This window comes from Lepus europaeus, chromosome 17 (genome assembly GCF_033115175.1).
Source record: "Lepus europaeus isolate LE1 chromosome 17, mLepTim1.pri, whole genome shotgun sequence".
Lineage (NCBI taxonomy): Eukaryota > Metazoa > Chordata > Mammalia > Lagomorpha > Leporidae > Lepus > Lepus europaeus.
This window is the reverse complement of record NC_084843.1, coordinates 34,528,268-34,543,249: the sequence shown is the minus strand read 5'-3', so window position 1 is coordinate 34,543,249 and position 14,982 is coordinate 34,528,268. Positions and strand designations below refer to the sequence as shown.

Sequence of the window (14,982 nt, the reverse complement as noted above, 5' to 3'; positions counted from 1 at the left end):
AGCTCATAGCAAGAGTCTCGGGTGATTGCTGACGTCACAAATAAGAGTGCCAATTGTTAAATCAATAACGAGAGTCACTGGGTGCATGCTCCCCAGGTAGGATCTCTGTCCTTAATGTGTTTTACTATGAAACTTAAAAACAACAGTACTAGTCGAACAATACCCTATACCTTGTGCGGTTGTGTGAGTGCAGCCTGTTGAAATCCTTGCTTAGTATATACTAAGTTGATCTTCAGTATATGAAGGTAATTGAAAATGAAACTCAATGAAGGGCGGGATGGGAGAGGGAGTGGGAGATGGGAGGGCCATGGGAGGGAGGGAGGTTGGGGGGGGGGAGCCACAACAATACAAAAGTTGCACTTTGTAAATTCACATTTATTAAATAAAAAAATAACTATATAACAAACAAAAAAAAACAAGAAAAAAGAACTTAATACTTTTCCCTTTTAGTATTTCTTATGTTCTACTTAAAACTATTGGTTGAACTCTGCAATTAATACACAATTATTCTTAGGTGTTTAATTAATGCCAAAACTAGTACTCAAATAATATTTTACACTTTGTGTTTCTGTGGGTGCAAACTTGAAATTTTACTTAAAATATGCTAAATTGATTTGTATATAAAGATGATTGAAAATTAATCTTGAAGTGAATGGAAGAGGAAAGGGGGTGGGAGAGGGGAGTGTTATGGGTGGGAGGGAAGTTATGGGTGGGGGGAAGCTATTGTAATCCATAAGCTGTACTTTGGAAATTTATGTTCATTAAATAAATTAAAAAAAACTTATGTCAGCAAATGCAGGTGGCTCTAATAGCAACCTGAATTGAGAGCTAATATAATTAGTTATTTGTTCAAAAATTGTCCAACATCTGATTTACTATGTTGATGTCTGTTGGGAATATATGACATCGAGGGCAACCTGTGTGTACCATACCTTGTATATAAAATGTCTATCCTGTAGCACTTCCTGGAACACAATAATATTTTCCAAGAATGCAAACACTTTTTTCAAGTATTTTAAAGTACTAAACTAACAATACAATACTAAAAGTTTGAGCTTAGATATTTTATACTTCTACATCTTGAATGATTGAATATCTATCAAGTAAACAGTCCTACTTTTCACCATTAAACAAACAAATTACTTGAGGACACATATTCTTTTTGTTTTCCAATGAGGAGAGAGAGACTTTCAGAAACAACACCTCTGAGGACCCATAGCTCACACATGGCAGAACTGGATTTGAACTGACGTGTTTGATGGTGTCTTTTGGCTCACATCTCAGCTTCTTCAGGAGCAGTTTTGGAAATAAAATGTTATTCTGAGGGCATACCAAACTGTTTACTAAGCAACAGAACCCTACATTCAGGAAGGGAATAAAGATAGGGTCAGTGCAGAGTGAAACTTTCTTAGTGTAACTGAGGTTAAAGCCAATCTCAGAGAACTGAGTGGAAAGGGCTGGGAAAAGGGCAGCTTATCCCAGCTCCCCATCAGTTCCAGACAACACTGTTAGTCCTGCTTTGGTTTTTTGAAAAAGATTTTATTTATTTGAAAGAGTTATAGAGAAAGTTGGAGAGAGAGGGAGGGGGACGTTTTCCATTAATGGTTCACTCCCCAAATGGCTTCAGTGGCCGGTGCTGGGTGAATCTGAAGCCAGGAGCCAGGAGGTTCTTCCAGGTCTCCCACATGAGTATAGGGACCCAAGGACTTGGGCCATCTTCCACTGTTTTCTCAGGCCATTAGCAGAGAACTGGATCAGAAGTGGAGCTGCTGGGACTCAAGCTGGCACCCCATGGGATGCCAGTGCTGCAGGCCAGGGCTTTAACCCACTGGGCCATAGTGCTGGCTCCAGTGTTGATTTCTTGACCTGGCATTATGAGAAATATCTGAGTAAGATAAGGGACAACTGGAAAGAGAGATATGAACAGACTCACAGGCATGAGCTTCAGTGGTGATTGGGATCAGAGACTTCAAATAGTTCCAAGATACACAAAGAGCATCATGGACAGTCCTGATCAGGCGATAAAATTGATCGGTCAAGAAGATTTAAATAGTACTGGATGGCAGCCCTTACAAGGTTACCAAGGCAATGGTACTACAAAGGGATAACCTGTAAAGATAACATTGTATTTGTCCTAAATTGATAACTGCAGTCATAGATATGGCAATTTATTTTGTACAACATATTTGAAATATATACATAATAAAATTATCAGAATTGAGCATATTTTCATAACTATCAATTTACATAATTATCTTTTTTTTTTTTTTTTTTTTTGCTAACAAGACCTGAAACCTGGCCTTTTCTCTTTGTAGAATGGGAAAGACTCATACATAATTAGAGGCAACAGGGGACTCAGATATCTGCAAGTGTAACCCCTACATTAATTTTAGGAATGTGAAGACTTGAGGTGAAGTTTCCCTAACATATCACTTCAAATTCCTGTTTTAGAACTCAGGTTTCAATTCCTAGCTCAGAGACTCACATCTAAGGGATGTACCAATGACTGCCCAAATGAATGTTCAGAAGGGCATCACTGGCAGCCCTCCACAGTTGGAGTGGAACACAAAACTCAACCTGATCACAGTTGTGAATTAGAACTGTTTCTTATTTAATAAACATTTACCTTTAACCATAGTATACAAAGAAAATATTTCATGCACCCTAAATGTATATGGCAGCTCCATAACTTACCAGTAAGGAAACATGTCTGTGACTAACAAGTTAATCAAGAAAAATGTTTTTTCCAGGATCACAGAACCCCCACTATGCCTCATCTCCCTCCCTCCCTTCCCCCTCCCAAGATATATACTGAATCATATCATTCACTAGCTTGGCCAGTTTGTGAACTTAATATAAGTGAATTATACACCATATATTTTTTAGTATCTAGTTTTTATTCTTATTATTGTGTTTGTAATATTCATTCATTAAGCAAAAAAGTAGCAAGTAAGCTATATTATCTTTTTACTATTTTACTTTGTTAGTGTTATGCAGATCATTTTTTCATTGTGTTGCTATTTATTTCTGAGTTGATTAGGATGTGACTAATGTGAATAGTGCTGTTATTATCATAATCATTGTTATTCCATTTAGTACACCTGAAAGCACAATTGTCAAATATACATACATTCATTCAGTTTTAATAGTTACTTGTAAATAAGAGTCCAAATGGTTTCATCAATTTATACCTATACTACAATTGTCTTCAATTTCTTGCCCAAACTTGGCATTTTCAGTCTGTCTTCATTTTAGTCATTCTTAGGGAAATATAACACTGTCTCATTGTAGTTTCAATTTTCATTGTCATTAAGCATCGTGATACTGAGCAATTTTTTAAAAATTTATTTGGCAGGTAGAGTTATAGACAGTGAGAGAGAGAGAGAGATAGAGAGAAAGGTCTTCCTTCCGTTGGTTCATTCCCCAAATGGTCGCTATGGCCAGCGCTGTGCCAATCTGAAGCCAGGAACCAGGTGCCTTCTCCCGGTCTCCCATGTGGGTACAGGGGCCCAAGCACTTGGGCCATCCTCCACTGCCCTCCCGGGCCACAGCAGAGAGCTGAACTGGAAGAGGAGCAGCCGGGATTAGAACTCGGCGCCCATATGGGTTGCCGGCTCAGCTGCTCTTTATAGAAATTGTTATATGTTGAGAGGTCATTATCTTTGAGTTGAGCTGAGGCCCTGTCTTTCTATAGATTGAAGGAATCAGAGGGTTTTTTGTTTTTGCTTTTTGAAATACAGCTAAAGAGAGAGGGAGAGAGAAATCTTCCATGTACTTGTTTACTTTTCAAATGCATGAAACATGGAAGCTTAGCTAGGCCTCAGCCAACAGTCAGGAAATCAATCATGGCCCCCCACGTGAGACCTAAGTACATGAGCCATCACCTGCAGCCCCCTGGAATGTGCATTAGCAGAAGCTAATGTCAGGAGCAGGAGCAGAACAAAAACTGGAACCTGGGCAATCTTGTATGAAAGAGTCCCAAGTAGCATCTTAACCACTGTGCAAATGCTTACCCCATGTGTGTAGCTAATTTAAAGTTAAAAGGGACCTTTAATATCAATGGGTCCAAAATCTTGATTTTTATGAAGGAGCAATTAGTGACTCAGTGAGATTGTGTCATCAGTCCATCCATACAAGACTTTGTCTAGGGCCTGGTGCTATGGCGCATAGGGTTAACTCTGGCATCCTCATATGGGCACTGGTTCAAGACCCGGCTGTTCCACTTCAGACCCAGCTGTCTGCTATGGCCTGGGACAGCAGTAGAAGATGGCCCAAGTACTTTGGCCCCTGCATCCACATGGGAGACCCAGAAGAAGCTCCTGGCTCCTGGCTTGGGATCAGCACAGCTCCGGCCATTGTGGCCATCTGGGGAGTGAACCAGCGGACAGAAGACCTCTCTGTCTCTCCTCTCTCTGTGTATCTCTGACTTTCAAATAAATAAGTAAATCTTAAAAAGATAAAATTACTTAAAAATTCTGGATTAATAGATAAATTACTTAGGAATTTATGACAGTGAGGGAATAGTAATATTCTATGATGCGTATATTTAAAATATCTGTTGTGCACTATTCCATAATCTAGGGCACTTTGTCCTCCATGGAAGCCTTTCAAACACTAGCAGCATTATAGCTGCCTAAACATAAAACAGCATAATGCATATGTCTTCAATAACCTGACGTATACCAAGTTATTAGCTAAACAAGTGTATGTGCCCCCTCATTAAGTACAAAATGACACTGTAGAATAGAGATCATTATTTTTTATTTTTCAAATGGGGAAATGGAGACTTTGAAAGAGCAGGAGATCTGGCCAGGATCACACAGCTGTTAGTTGATAGAGAAGCAACCTGAACTGAGATCTTCTGGTACCCATAGTGTGCTCTAAGCTCATACCACAGTGCTTGGTGAATAATTTTAGCAAAACAAAGCAAACCCCAAATATTAATTACTCTGAAGGAACTCCACTCTGATTGTTCATAAAGCAACAGGCTTCCCATCAAATATAAGCCCTTTACTTGACAAGACCAGAGGTGATCAATAGTAAATCACAACATATCAAAACTTATGGGATACAGCAAAGGCAGTGTTAAGAGGAAAGTTTATAGCAGTAGGTGCCTACATCAAGAAATTGGAAAGGCACCAAACAAATGAGCTATCTAATTCACCATTTTGCCCAAGTTGATATTTTGCATTTCTCTCTGTACAGGGCTTCACCCAGATGTCCTGCTGATCATCCATTTGGTCAGTGATGAGAGATCTTTCAATGGGAGAGCCCCTGTGAAAGGAATTGAAGCCAGGCTTCTCAAAAAGTTCTTGTACTGATACGTTAGTATCTTATCAGTGACATCTTAAAACTTCATTATGGCTGGCACCGTGGCTTAACAGGCTAATCCTCCACCTTGCGGCGCTGGCACACCGGGTTCTAGTCCTGGTTGGGGCGCCAGATTCTGTCCCGGTTGCCCCTCTTCCAGGCCAGCTCTCTGCTATGGTCCGGGAGTGCAGTGGAGGATGGCCCAAGTGCTTGGGCCCTGCACCCCATGGGAGACCAGGAGAAGCACCTGGCTCCTGCCTTCGGATCAGCGCGGTGCGCCAGCCACAACACACTGGCCGCGGCGGCCATTGGAGGGTGAACCAACGGCAAAAGGAAGACCTTTCTCTCTGTCTCTCTCTCACTGTCCACTCTGCCTGTCAAAAAAACAAAAACAAAAACAAAAACAAAAACCTTCATTATGCTAAAATTAAAGTCCGGATTCCAGTAGCATATCTCCAAGACTCCTTTTTCATCTATGTCTTTCTTATTCTATAAAGAGAAAGAGCCAGGTAGGGACCTCAGTAGAAGGAAGCAGGAATGGAGTCACCCATTTTTAAAGCATAAAATAGTTGCTTTAAGGAGAGCATTTGAGTTCATTTTATCCAAATAAGATACTACAACTCTTTTAGAGTCCTGTCAAGTAACAAAGCTTGACTCACACAAGTTCTAAAGGTTACAAAATGAACCTTTACTCTCATTTTCATGAAGCTGTGCTGCATTTATTGCCTCAATTCATGTTTATTTGAAAGTCATTACTGTGTTGTAGAATACAGGAAGTAAATGTTAGTGAACTCAGTTGAACTGAAAATCTTGGTAGGAAGTGTGCAAGACTCAGGACATGGAATCCAGCCTGATTCTACCACTGGCAGAAACAATGTTCTTGGCCCAGAGGTTGACTCTCTAAGGCCCAACTTCATTGACCCTAAAATGAGAATAATTTTACCTTAGGCCAAGGTAGTTCAGAGAATCCAAACTGGCGGTTGCAAATTTCTTCCTTATTGGAGGTCTGGCAATTCTAGCTATTTCCCTGCAATTAACTCCTGGAATTCTTAAGTAAGCATTATTAATCTGTTTGAGTTAAATGTAGGTCTGATTAGTAGCAAAGTCAGCAATGTGTTTTGTTAAACAGAATTTGAAAAGAGAAAAGAAAGTGTCTAATTTTATAACTTTAATTATGGTTACAGAAGTCAGCAAGTAAATGAATTATCTGCACCCCCATGTTTCTTGCAGCTCAATTCACAATAGCTAAGACATGGAATCAACCTAAATGTCTGTCTACTAAAGACTAGATAAAGAAACAATAGGATATATACACTATAGGATACTACACAGCAGTAAAAAAAAAAAAATGAAATCAATCATTTGCAACAAAATGTTTGAATCTGAAAAACATCATACTTAGTGAAATAAGCCAGTCCCAAAGGGACAAATACTATATGTTCTCCCTGATCTGTGGGAACTAATAGAGCACTAAAAAGAACATTTGTAGAAGTGAAATTGACACTTTGAGAAGCAATGACTTGAACAGCCTTTGTCTCAACTGTCAAGGAATAGTTTTTTGGTTTTTATTTTCTTCTTCATACTATTTATTGAACTCTTTACTTAATATAGAGTTAATTATATGTATATAAATTCAATTGAAATTGATCTCTGGCTGGCACTGCGGCTCACTAGACTAATCCTCCACTTGTGGTGCCGGCATCCTGGGTTCTAGTCCCAGTTGGGGCACCAGATTCTGTCCCGGTTGCTCCTCTTGCAGTCCAGCTCTCTGCTGTGGCCCGGGAGGGCAGTGGAGGATGGCCCAAGTGATTGGGCCCTGCACCCGCATGAGAGACCAGGAGAAGCACCTGGCTTCTGGCTTCGGATCGGCTCAGCACGCTGGCTGTAGCAGCCATTTGGGGTGGTGAACCAATGGAAGGAAGATCTTTCTTTCTCTTTCTCTGTCACTGTCTAACTCTGCCTGTCAAAAAAAAAAATTTACCTCAGTAAAAAATAAGAGTGAGAATAGAGAGGGAGGAGGAAGTTTATAACTGTAAAACTGTATAGTTCTGTATACATTCCTATGGACTTACTTCTAAGGGTACAGCTTAAAAACTTGTCATGGGACCTCAAATCCCATCAAGTTGGGTGGTAAAAATGCCATCTTAAGTGTTAAAGTGATCATATTCAGTATTAATGTGATCATATAGATAGGATTAGTTGTTAAAGGGGTCACATAAATAAGATCAAGTGTCTAGCAATAATAATACAGTTAAGAAGGAGAGACTGTTCCAACATGGGAACCAGTCCGCACAGTAGACTCATAGAATAACAATAATTTTAAATAGCACTCTGACCTCAAAATCAGCCCTTATGGCATTCTGGTCTGGCTGAAAAGCCCATGAGAGCATTTCGGGCCACTGTGGCAAAAAAATGTCCTATATGAAGGATCTCTGTGAGGGAGACCCCAGTGGAAAGAAATGGCTGTTAAAGAACGATGTACCTTTCTGTGAAGGGAGGAGAGAACTTCTACTTTGCTTATGGCCTTGTCTAAATACCAATGGAGATTGTGGATTCACAAGGCTTCCATAGCCTTGGTAGCTCATGTCAAGAACCTCCGTCAAGCCTGTTGGAGCCATTTGGGGAGTGAACCAGTGTATGGAAGATTCTCTCTCTCTGTAACTCTGCCTTTTAAATAAACAAACTTTTTTTTTTAAAGGGTATTCTTTTTTTTTTTTTAATTTGGCAAATAGAGTTAGACAGTGAGAGAGAGAGACAGAGAGAAAGGTCTTCCTTCCATTGGCTTACCCCTCAAATGGCTGCCATGGCCGCAGCTACGCCGATCTAAAGCCAGGAGCCAGGTGCTTCCTCCTGGTCTCCCATGTGGGTGCAAGGGCCCAAGCACCTGGGCCATCCCCTATGACCCTCCCAGGCCACAGCAAAGAGCTTGACTGAAAGAGGAGCAACAGGGACCAGAACCTGGTGCCCACATGGGATGCCGGCACCACAGGTGGAGGACCAACCCTGTGTATAGATTCTATCCTCAGGTGTGGGAATACCAACCATCATATCTAGTTATCTCTGTCGTTTGAAATGGTGGCCTTCCCCTTCTGTAGAGCTTGTATCTATGGTTCAGTCTTTTGTGATAGCTACTATCAGACAATCATGCACAAAAACCCTTCCTTAATAACTTCTCAGCTTATATATTTTAGTTTAGATTTGACAAAGGTAACTCGTCTTGGCATTCATATTTCTCCCTTTATAATCAAGATGTTTTTCTGAAAGCACGGGTGATCAGTCATTATGTAGCTAGGTTCTGCTTTTTCCTCATTGCCAGGATAGACCTGTCCTGGTTGCTGGTCTGATCTGATCCCATATTATGAAAAAAGTGAGTGATGACCAGGATTGAATATCAAAACGCCTTTTAACTACATTTGAGCAACCAAGAGGTTTTAAAAGTCTTTTTTAAGGCTAACTCTCCCTGAGGTTCATTATCAAATTTAACTTTATCAGTTCTGCAGGCAAGAGTCATTGTCCCAAAGTGCCAGGCCAGTATTATTTTGCTAGGAGTTGTAGTTATGCAGGATTTCTATAGGTAACAGGTCAAAAAGGAAAGCTCGAAAAGGAAAATGCAAAACAAAATCAACATGAGCATAATAAATTGAGTTTGAATCCTACAAAGAATGAACAGAGATATAATCTAATAGCAGGTGTATTATGGTTTGGAGGTTGACTACTTACATAAGTACAGCAAGAACCATAATCTCAATTTTAGAAGACTCTCAATGTTAGGAAGCCTAACCATGAGGTCAGCAGCTGATATACAGGAGTGGTTTTTGCTTGTCCCCAGTTATGTGACTGAGTTATTCCTTGTATGCTGCCAAAGCCAAAGCCAATTGTGTGATGCCTTGGGAACCAAGAGGATGAGGTTAGTTGCAGAGGGTGCACCCACTCTCCTGAGTAGGTTTACAGATTGATGAGGAAAAATAAAGGCCTTTGCTGCTGGTCACTTGAAGGCAAATTTGCCAGAAACAGGAGTTGGTGCAAGGAAATGAGGTTTATTCAAGAGGGTCGCAGCCCTCTGTCTCACAAGAGCTTTTTCCAGTTTGTAATTTAGCTGAAGGAAGAGCAGGATGTAGGTGGATGTTAAGGAGGCTAATGGACTTGGTTGGTTGTCAGTGTTCCTTTTGGCATTGAACTTGGTGGTCATAAATTGCCTTCTTGTCATAATCTGGCAATTCTAGCCACTTCCATATGGTCAGTCCTTGGAATTCTCCAGAAACGTTATTAATCTGTTGAGTTAAATGTAGGTCTAATTAGTCACAAGGTCAAGAGTTAGCTTTTTCTTTTAAAGGTTTATTTAATCATTTGAACAGCAGAGTTACAGAGAGAGAGAGAGAGAGAGAGAGAGAGAGAGAGAGAGAAAAGGAAGAGAGAAAGTGATTGAGAGAGAACCTCCATCTGCTGTTTCACTCCCCAAATGGGTACAATGAGTGGGGCTGGACCAGGCTGAAGCTAGGAGCCAGGAGTTTCATCCAGGCCTCCCATGTGGGTGGCAGGAGCCCAAGCCCTTGGGCCATCTCTTGCTGTTTTTACCAGGCCATAAGCAGGGAGCTAGATTGGAAATGGAGCAACTTGTACCTAAACTGGGATGCCATCCTCTCAGGTGGCGGCATAACCTTCTATGCCACAATGCTGGTCCCCAGGAAGTAGCTTTTGTAAGGAAGAATATGAAAAGAGAAAATGTATTCACTTAGACACTTGATCTTAGCCAAAAGGCTGAGAAGCGATAATGTATGCACTTAGTTATGGTTACAGTGGAAGATATGAAAATTGATACATATTCAGTAACTCAAAATGTACTGGTGTGAATTATTTTACGTATTTCATTTAGTACTGTTAAGTACTATTTAGTACATGTTTAGTAATGTTAATATGGTACACCAAAATATTTCCAATATTTTCATTTTGAAGGAAAGTATTCTAGTGTTTGAGAAAGCATAATAGGTACATACTATTTTATATACAAGAGATAGAAGATTCAGGTTGCCCTTAAAGTCATAAATTCCCAGTTGGTCATCAGTCTAAGAAACCAGGATGTTGAACAACTTTTAGATTTAATAATTTACTTCACCAGTTTTCAGTTTTGGCTGCTAATGGGAAACACCTGGGGTGTTTAAAAAAGGAACTCAAAGGACCAGCACTGTGGCACAGTGGGTTAAGCTGCCATCTGCAGGGCAAGTATCGCATATGAGCACCAGTTCCAGTCCTAGCTGCTCCATTTCTGATCCAGCTCTCTGATTGCATGCTTAGGAAAGCAGTGGAGGACGGCCCAAGTCTTTGGGTCCCTATACCCATCTGGGAGACTTGCAAGAAACTCCTGGTTTTGGCATGGCCTGGCCCTGGCCGTTGTGGCCATTTGGGGAGTGAACCAGTGGATGGAAAATCTTTCTTGCTCTGTCTCTCCTTTTTTGCTGTCTGTAACTCAGCCTTTCAAATAAATAAATAAATAAATAAAACTTAAAAAAAAAAAGCAACTGAAGAGTGCCTGGGACCCACCCTACACTAGATGCGCTGGAATTTCCAGGGTGGGGCAATAGAGCAGTAAAGAGCATGTTATTTTCATCTTTTCAGTGGAACAAAATCCACAGACATTAAAGTGCATGTTTGCATATTGCATGATTGCTTTGTTTACTGGTCAAAAGGACAGGATTAGCAGAGAGTATTATAAGAGTCTAGGATTGCAAGCTCAGTAAGAGAAGGCTTCAATGGATCTAGTTGTGGTCCTGGTGCTCAGTCTGTCCTTTTTGCTTCTCCTTTCACTCTGGAAGCAGAGCCATGGGAGAAGGAGGCTCCCTCCTGGACCCACCCCTTTCCCAATTCTTGGAAATATCCTGCAGTTAGATGTTAAAGACATCAGCACATCGTTAACCAATGTAAGTATGCATTATTTTTTCTCCCGTAGCTTGCAAAAGGTAAGTAATCAACTCCTATTTTAAATAAAATATATGACTATAGGCAAATCATTAAAATATTTAATTTAAAATGGATACCCTCTGGGGATTATTTTTTGGGAGGTCGTTATCAGAAATAGTGGAATACAATCATACATCTTTGGGGGCCGGTGTTGTGGTGCAGTGAGATAAGCTAATGCTTACCATGTTGGTATCCACATCAGTGCCAGTTCAAGTCCCTGATGCTTTAAATTAAATTATTTCTCCTTTTCTGTTACTCTGTCTTTCAAATAAATGAATAAAATTTAAAAATATTAATGTATTTTGTAGTAGAGAAATAATTTAACTTATAAGGTGGGGTCAAAATATAAAATGCACCTGCCTTTCTTTATTTCATTTTTTTTAAAAGATTTGTTTATTTGAAAGTCAGAGTTACAGAGAAAGAGGGAGAGACAGAGAGAGAAAGGTAGAGAGAGAGAGATCGATCTTCTGTCTGTTGGTTCCCTCCATACATAGCTGCAATGGTCAGGGCGGGGCCAGGCCAAAGCCAGGAGCTAGGAGCTTCATTCAGGTCTCCTAGGGTGCAGGGATCCAAGGACCTGAGCCATCTTGCACTGTTCTCCCAGGCACATTAGCAGGGAGCTGGAAAGGAAGTAGAGCAGCTGGGACTGGAACTGGCACTCATATGGGATGCTGGTGTTGCAGGCAGTGGCCTATGCCACAATGCTGGCTCCATGCAGTCATTTTCTATGATTTTATTGCCTGAAAGTAAGTAGTAATGGGGTGGTTTGTGATTAGAGGCTTTAATTTGGAAGTCATCTACTGTATATGTATTATATTTTGTTCAGATAAGCCAAGAGAATTAAACCACAAGGAAGCAAATTATGGTTGATGTCAAGGGAATATCTATAGTTCTACAATAAAAAAAAGAGAAAGAAAGAATGAATAAAGGTCTGCCAGGTTGTAATGGAACAATTTTGGGCTTGCAAAAATTTGCTATCTATTGGCTTGGATAGGTCTAAGAAACAAAGGGATCACACAAATAAGACAAGTGTCTGCTAATACTAACTGATAGAATCAAAAAGGGAGAGAAAGATCCAGCATGGGAAGTGGGATACACAGCAGACTCATAGAATGGCAGACGTCCTAAACAACACTCTGGCCTCAGAATCAGCCCTTAAGGCATTCGGATCTGGCTCAAGAGCCCATGAGAGTATTGTAGGCATGGAAAGCCAAGATACCATGGAAAAGAAAAAAAAAAAGAAGACCGAAATGAAAGATCTCTGTTAGTGAGATCCCAGTGGAAAGAACGGGGCCATCAAAGAAGGAGGTACCTTTCTCTGAAGGGAGGAGAGAACTTCCACTTTGACTGTGACCCTATCGGAATAAGACCAAAGTCAGCGAACCCTAAAGGCTTCCATAGCCCTGGCAACTCATGACTAGAGCCTAGGGAGATTACTGACGCCATGAACAGGAGTGTCAAATTGTTAAGTCAGCAACAGGAGTCACTGTGTACTTACATCCCATGTGGGATCTGTCCTTAATGTGTTGTCTAATGTGCAGTGATGCTATAACTAGTACTGAAACAGTATTTTTACACTTTGTGATTCTGCATGGGTACAAACTGATGAGATCTTTACTAATTATATACTGAATCGATCTTCTGTATATAAAGATAATTGGAAATGAAAAAAAAAAAAACCTGGTGTTAAATTGGAAACGGCATAGAAAATTAATTAATTTTTAAAAAATATTATGTAGGATCCCTGCCTTTAATGTGCTGTACACTCTTATTTAATGCTATAACTAGTACTCCAACAGTATTTTTTTTTTTCACTTTGTGTTGCTATATGGGGGCAAACTGTTGAAATCGATACCTAATATATACTAAACTGATCTTTTGTGTATATAAAGAGAATTGAAAATGAATCATGATGTGATTGGAAGGGGAGAGGGAGCGGGAAAGGGGAGAGTTGAGGGTGGGAGGGAAGTTTTGGGAGGGGGAAGCCATTGTAACCCATAAGCTGTACTTTGGAAATTTATATTCATTAAATAAAAGTTTAATAAAAAAATTTGCTATCTATTACTTGGTGAGCGTAGAGCATAGATTAAATTGCCTTTTCATCATATCTCCTTGTGCTTACCCTGCCTCTGTGGTGCCCACTCTCTGTGTTAATAATACCAGTAGATCTTAAATTGTTTTTGGCCTTAGGATTATCTGAGAGAGATGACTTTAAAAAATGTAGATTTCATTTCCAATTATCTTTATATACAGAAGATCGATTCAGTATATAATTAGTAAAGATCTCATAAGTTTGTACCCATGCAGAATCACAAAGTGTAAAAATACTGTTTCAGTACTAGTTATAGCATCACTGCACATTAGACAACACATTAAGGACAGATCCCACATGGGATGTAAGTACACAGTGACTTCTGTTGCTGACTTAACAATTTGACACTCCTGTTCATGGCGTCAGTAATCTCCCTAGGCTCTAGTCATGAGTTGCCAGGGTCATGGAAGCCTTTAGAGTTCGCTGACTTTGGTCTTATTCCGATAGGGTCACAGTCAAAGTGGAAGTTCTCTCCTCCCTTCAGAGAAAGGTACCTCCTTCTTTGATGGCCCCGTTCTTTCCACTGGGATCTCACTCGCAGAGATCTTTCATTTGGGTCTTCTTTTTTTTCTTTTCTTTCCTATGGTATCTTGGCTTTCCATGCCTACAATACTCTTATGGGCTCTTGAGCCAGATCCGAATGCCTTAAGGGCTGATTCTGAGGCCAGAGTGTTGTTTAGGACGTCTGCCATTCTATGAGTCTGCTGTGTATCCCACTTCCCATGCTGGATCTTTCTCTCCCTTTTTGATTCTATCAGTTAGTATTAGCAGACACTTGTCTTGTTTGTGTGATCCCTTTGATTCTTAGACCTATCAGAACCATCGAATGTGAACTGAAATTGATCACTTGGACTATTTAGATGGCATTGGTACATGCCACCTTGATGTTAAACACCTGGTGTTAAATTGGAAATGGCATAGAAAATTAATTATTTTAAAAAAATATTATGTAGGATCTCTGTCTTTAATGTGCTGTACACTCTTATTTAATGCTATAACTAGTACTCCAACAGTATTTTTTTTCACTTTGTGTTGCTATATGGGGGCAAACTGTTGAAATCGATACCTAATATATACTAAACTGATCTTCTGTATATAAAGAGAATTGAAAATGAATCATGATGTGATTGGAAGGGGAGAGGGAGCAGGAAAGGGGAGGGTTGTGGGTGGGAGGGAAGTTTTGGGAGGGGGAAGCCATTGTAACCCATAAGCTGTACTTTGGAAATTTACATTCATTAAATAAAAGTTAAATTAAAAAAAATGTAGATTTCTAGTGTTAATCACAAACTACTGAGTATGATCACTATGGGGATTTGTTCTGAGGCAGTGTCCTACAGTAGATGGATATAGGTCCAAATTTGAGCATTGAGTCCTAATAAATTCCTCAGGCATTGGACGTTGACAAAACAGGGTTTAAATTTGGGTCTTTTATTTTTTGGGCGAAAGGATTTTGAAATTCTTTAAACTTCAGTCTCTATATCTGTAAAATAGAGCAAATAACTCTAGTTCAATGTGTTGGTTAGTTGTAATAATCTTCATACTAATTTCCCCTGCAATTGTTGGGCAATTGGGAACCTCTCTGTTTATGGGAGCTATAGCAACCATCATCATAGTTATATGTAACA

The 14,982-nt window shown here is 40.0% G+C and overlaps 1 protein-coding gene across 1 annotated transcript in view; it reads left to right on the top strand.

Annotated features, from left to right (window-relative positions):
• Window positions 1–11,026: 11,026 nt before the first annotated feature.
• Window positions 11,027–14,982, top strand: part of LOC133776411 (cytochrome P450 2C1-like) — a 28,526-nt gene continuing 24,570 nt past the window's right edge. The window contains exon 1 of the mRNA XM_062215371.1: window positions 11,027–11,225. Within this exon, the coding sequence (XP_062071355.1) occupies window positions 11,058–11,225 (168 nt within the window). The 5' untranslated portion in view covers window positions 11,027–11,057. The remainder of the gene's footprint in view (window positions 11,226–14,982) is intronic.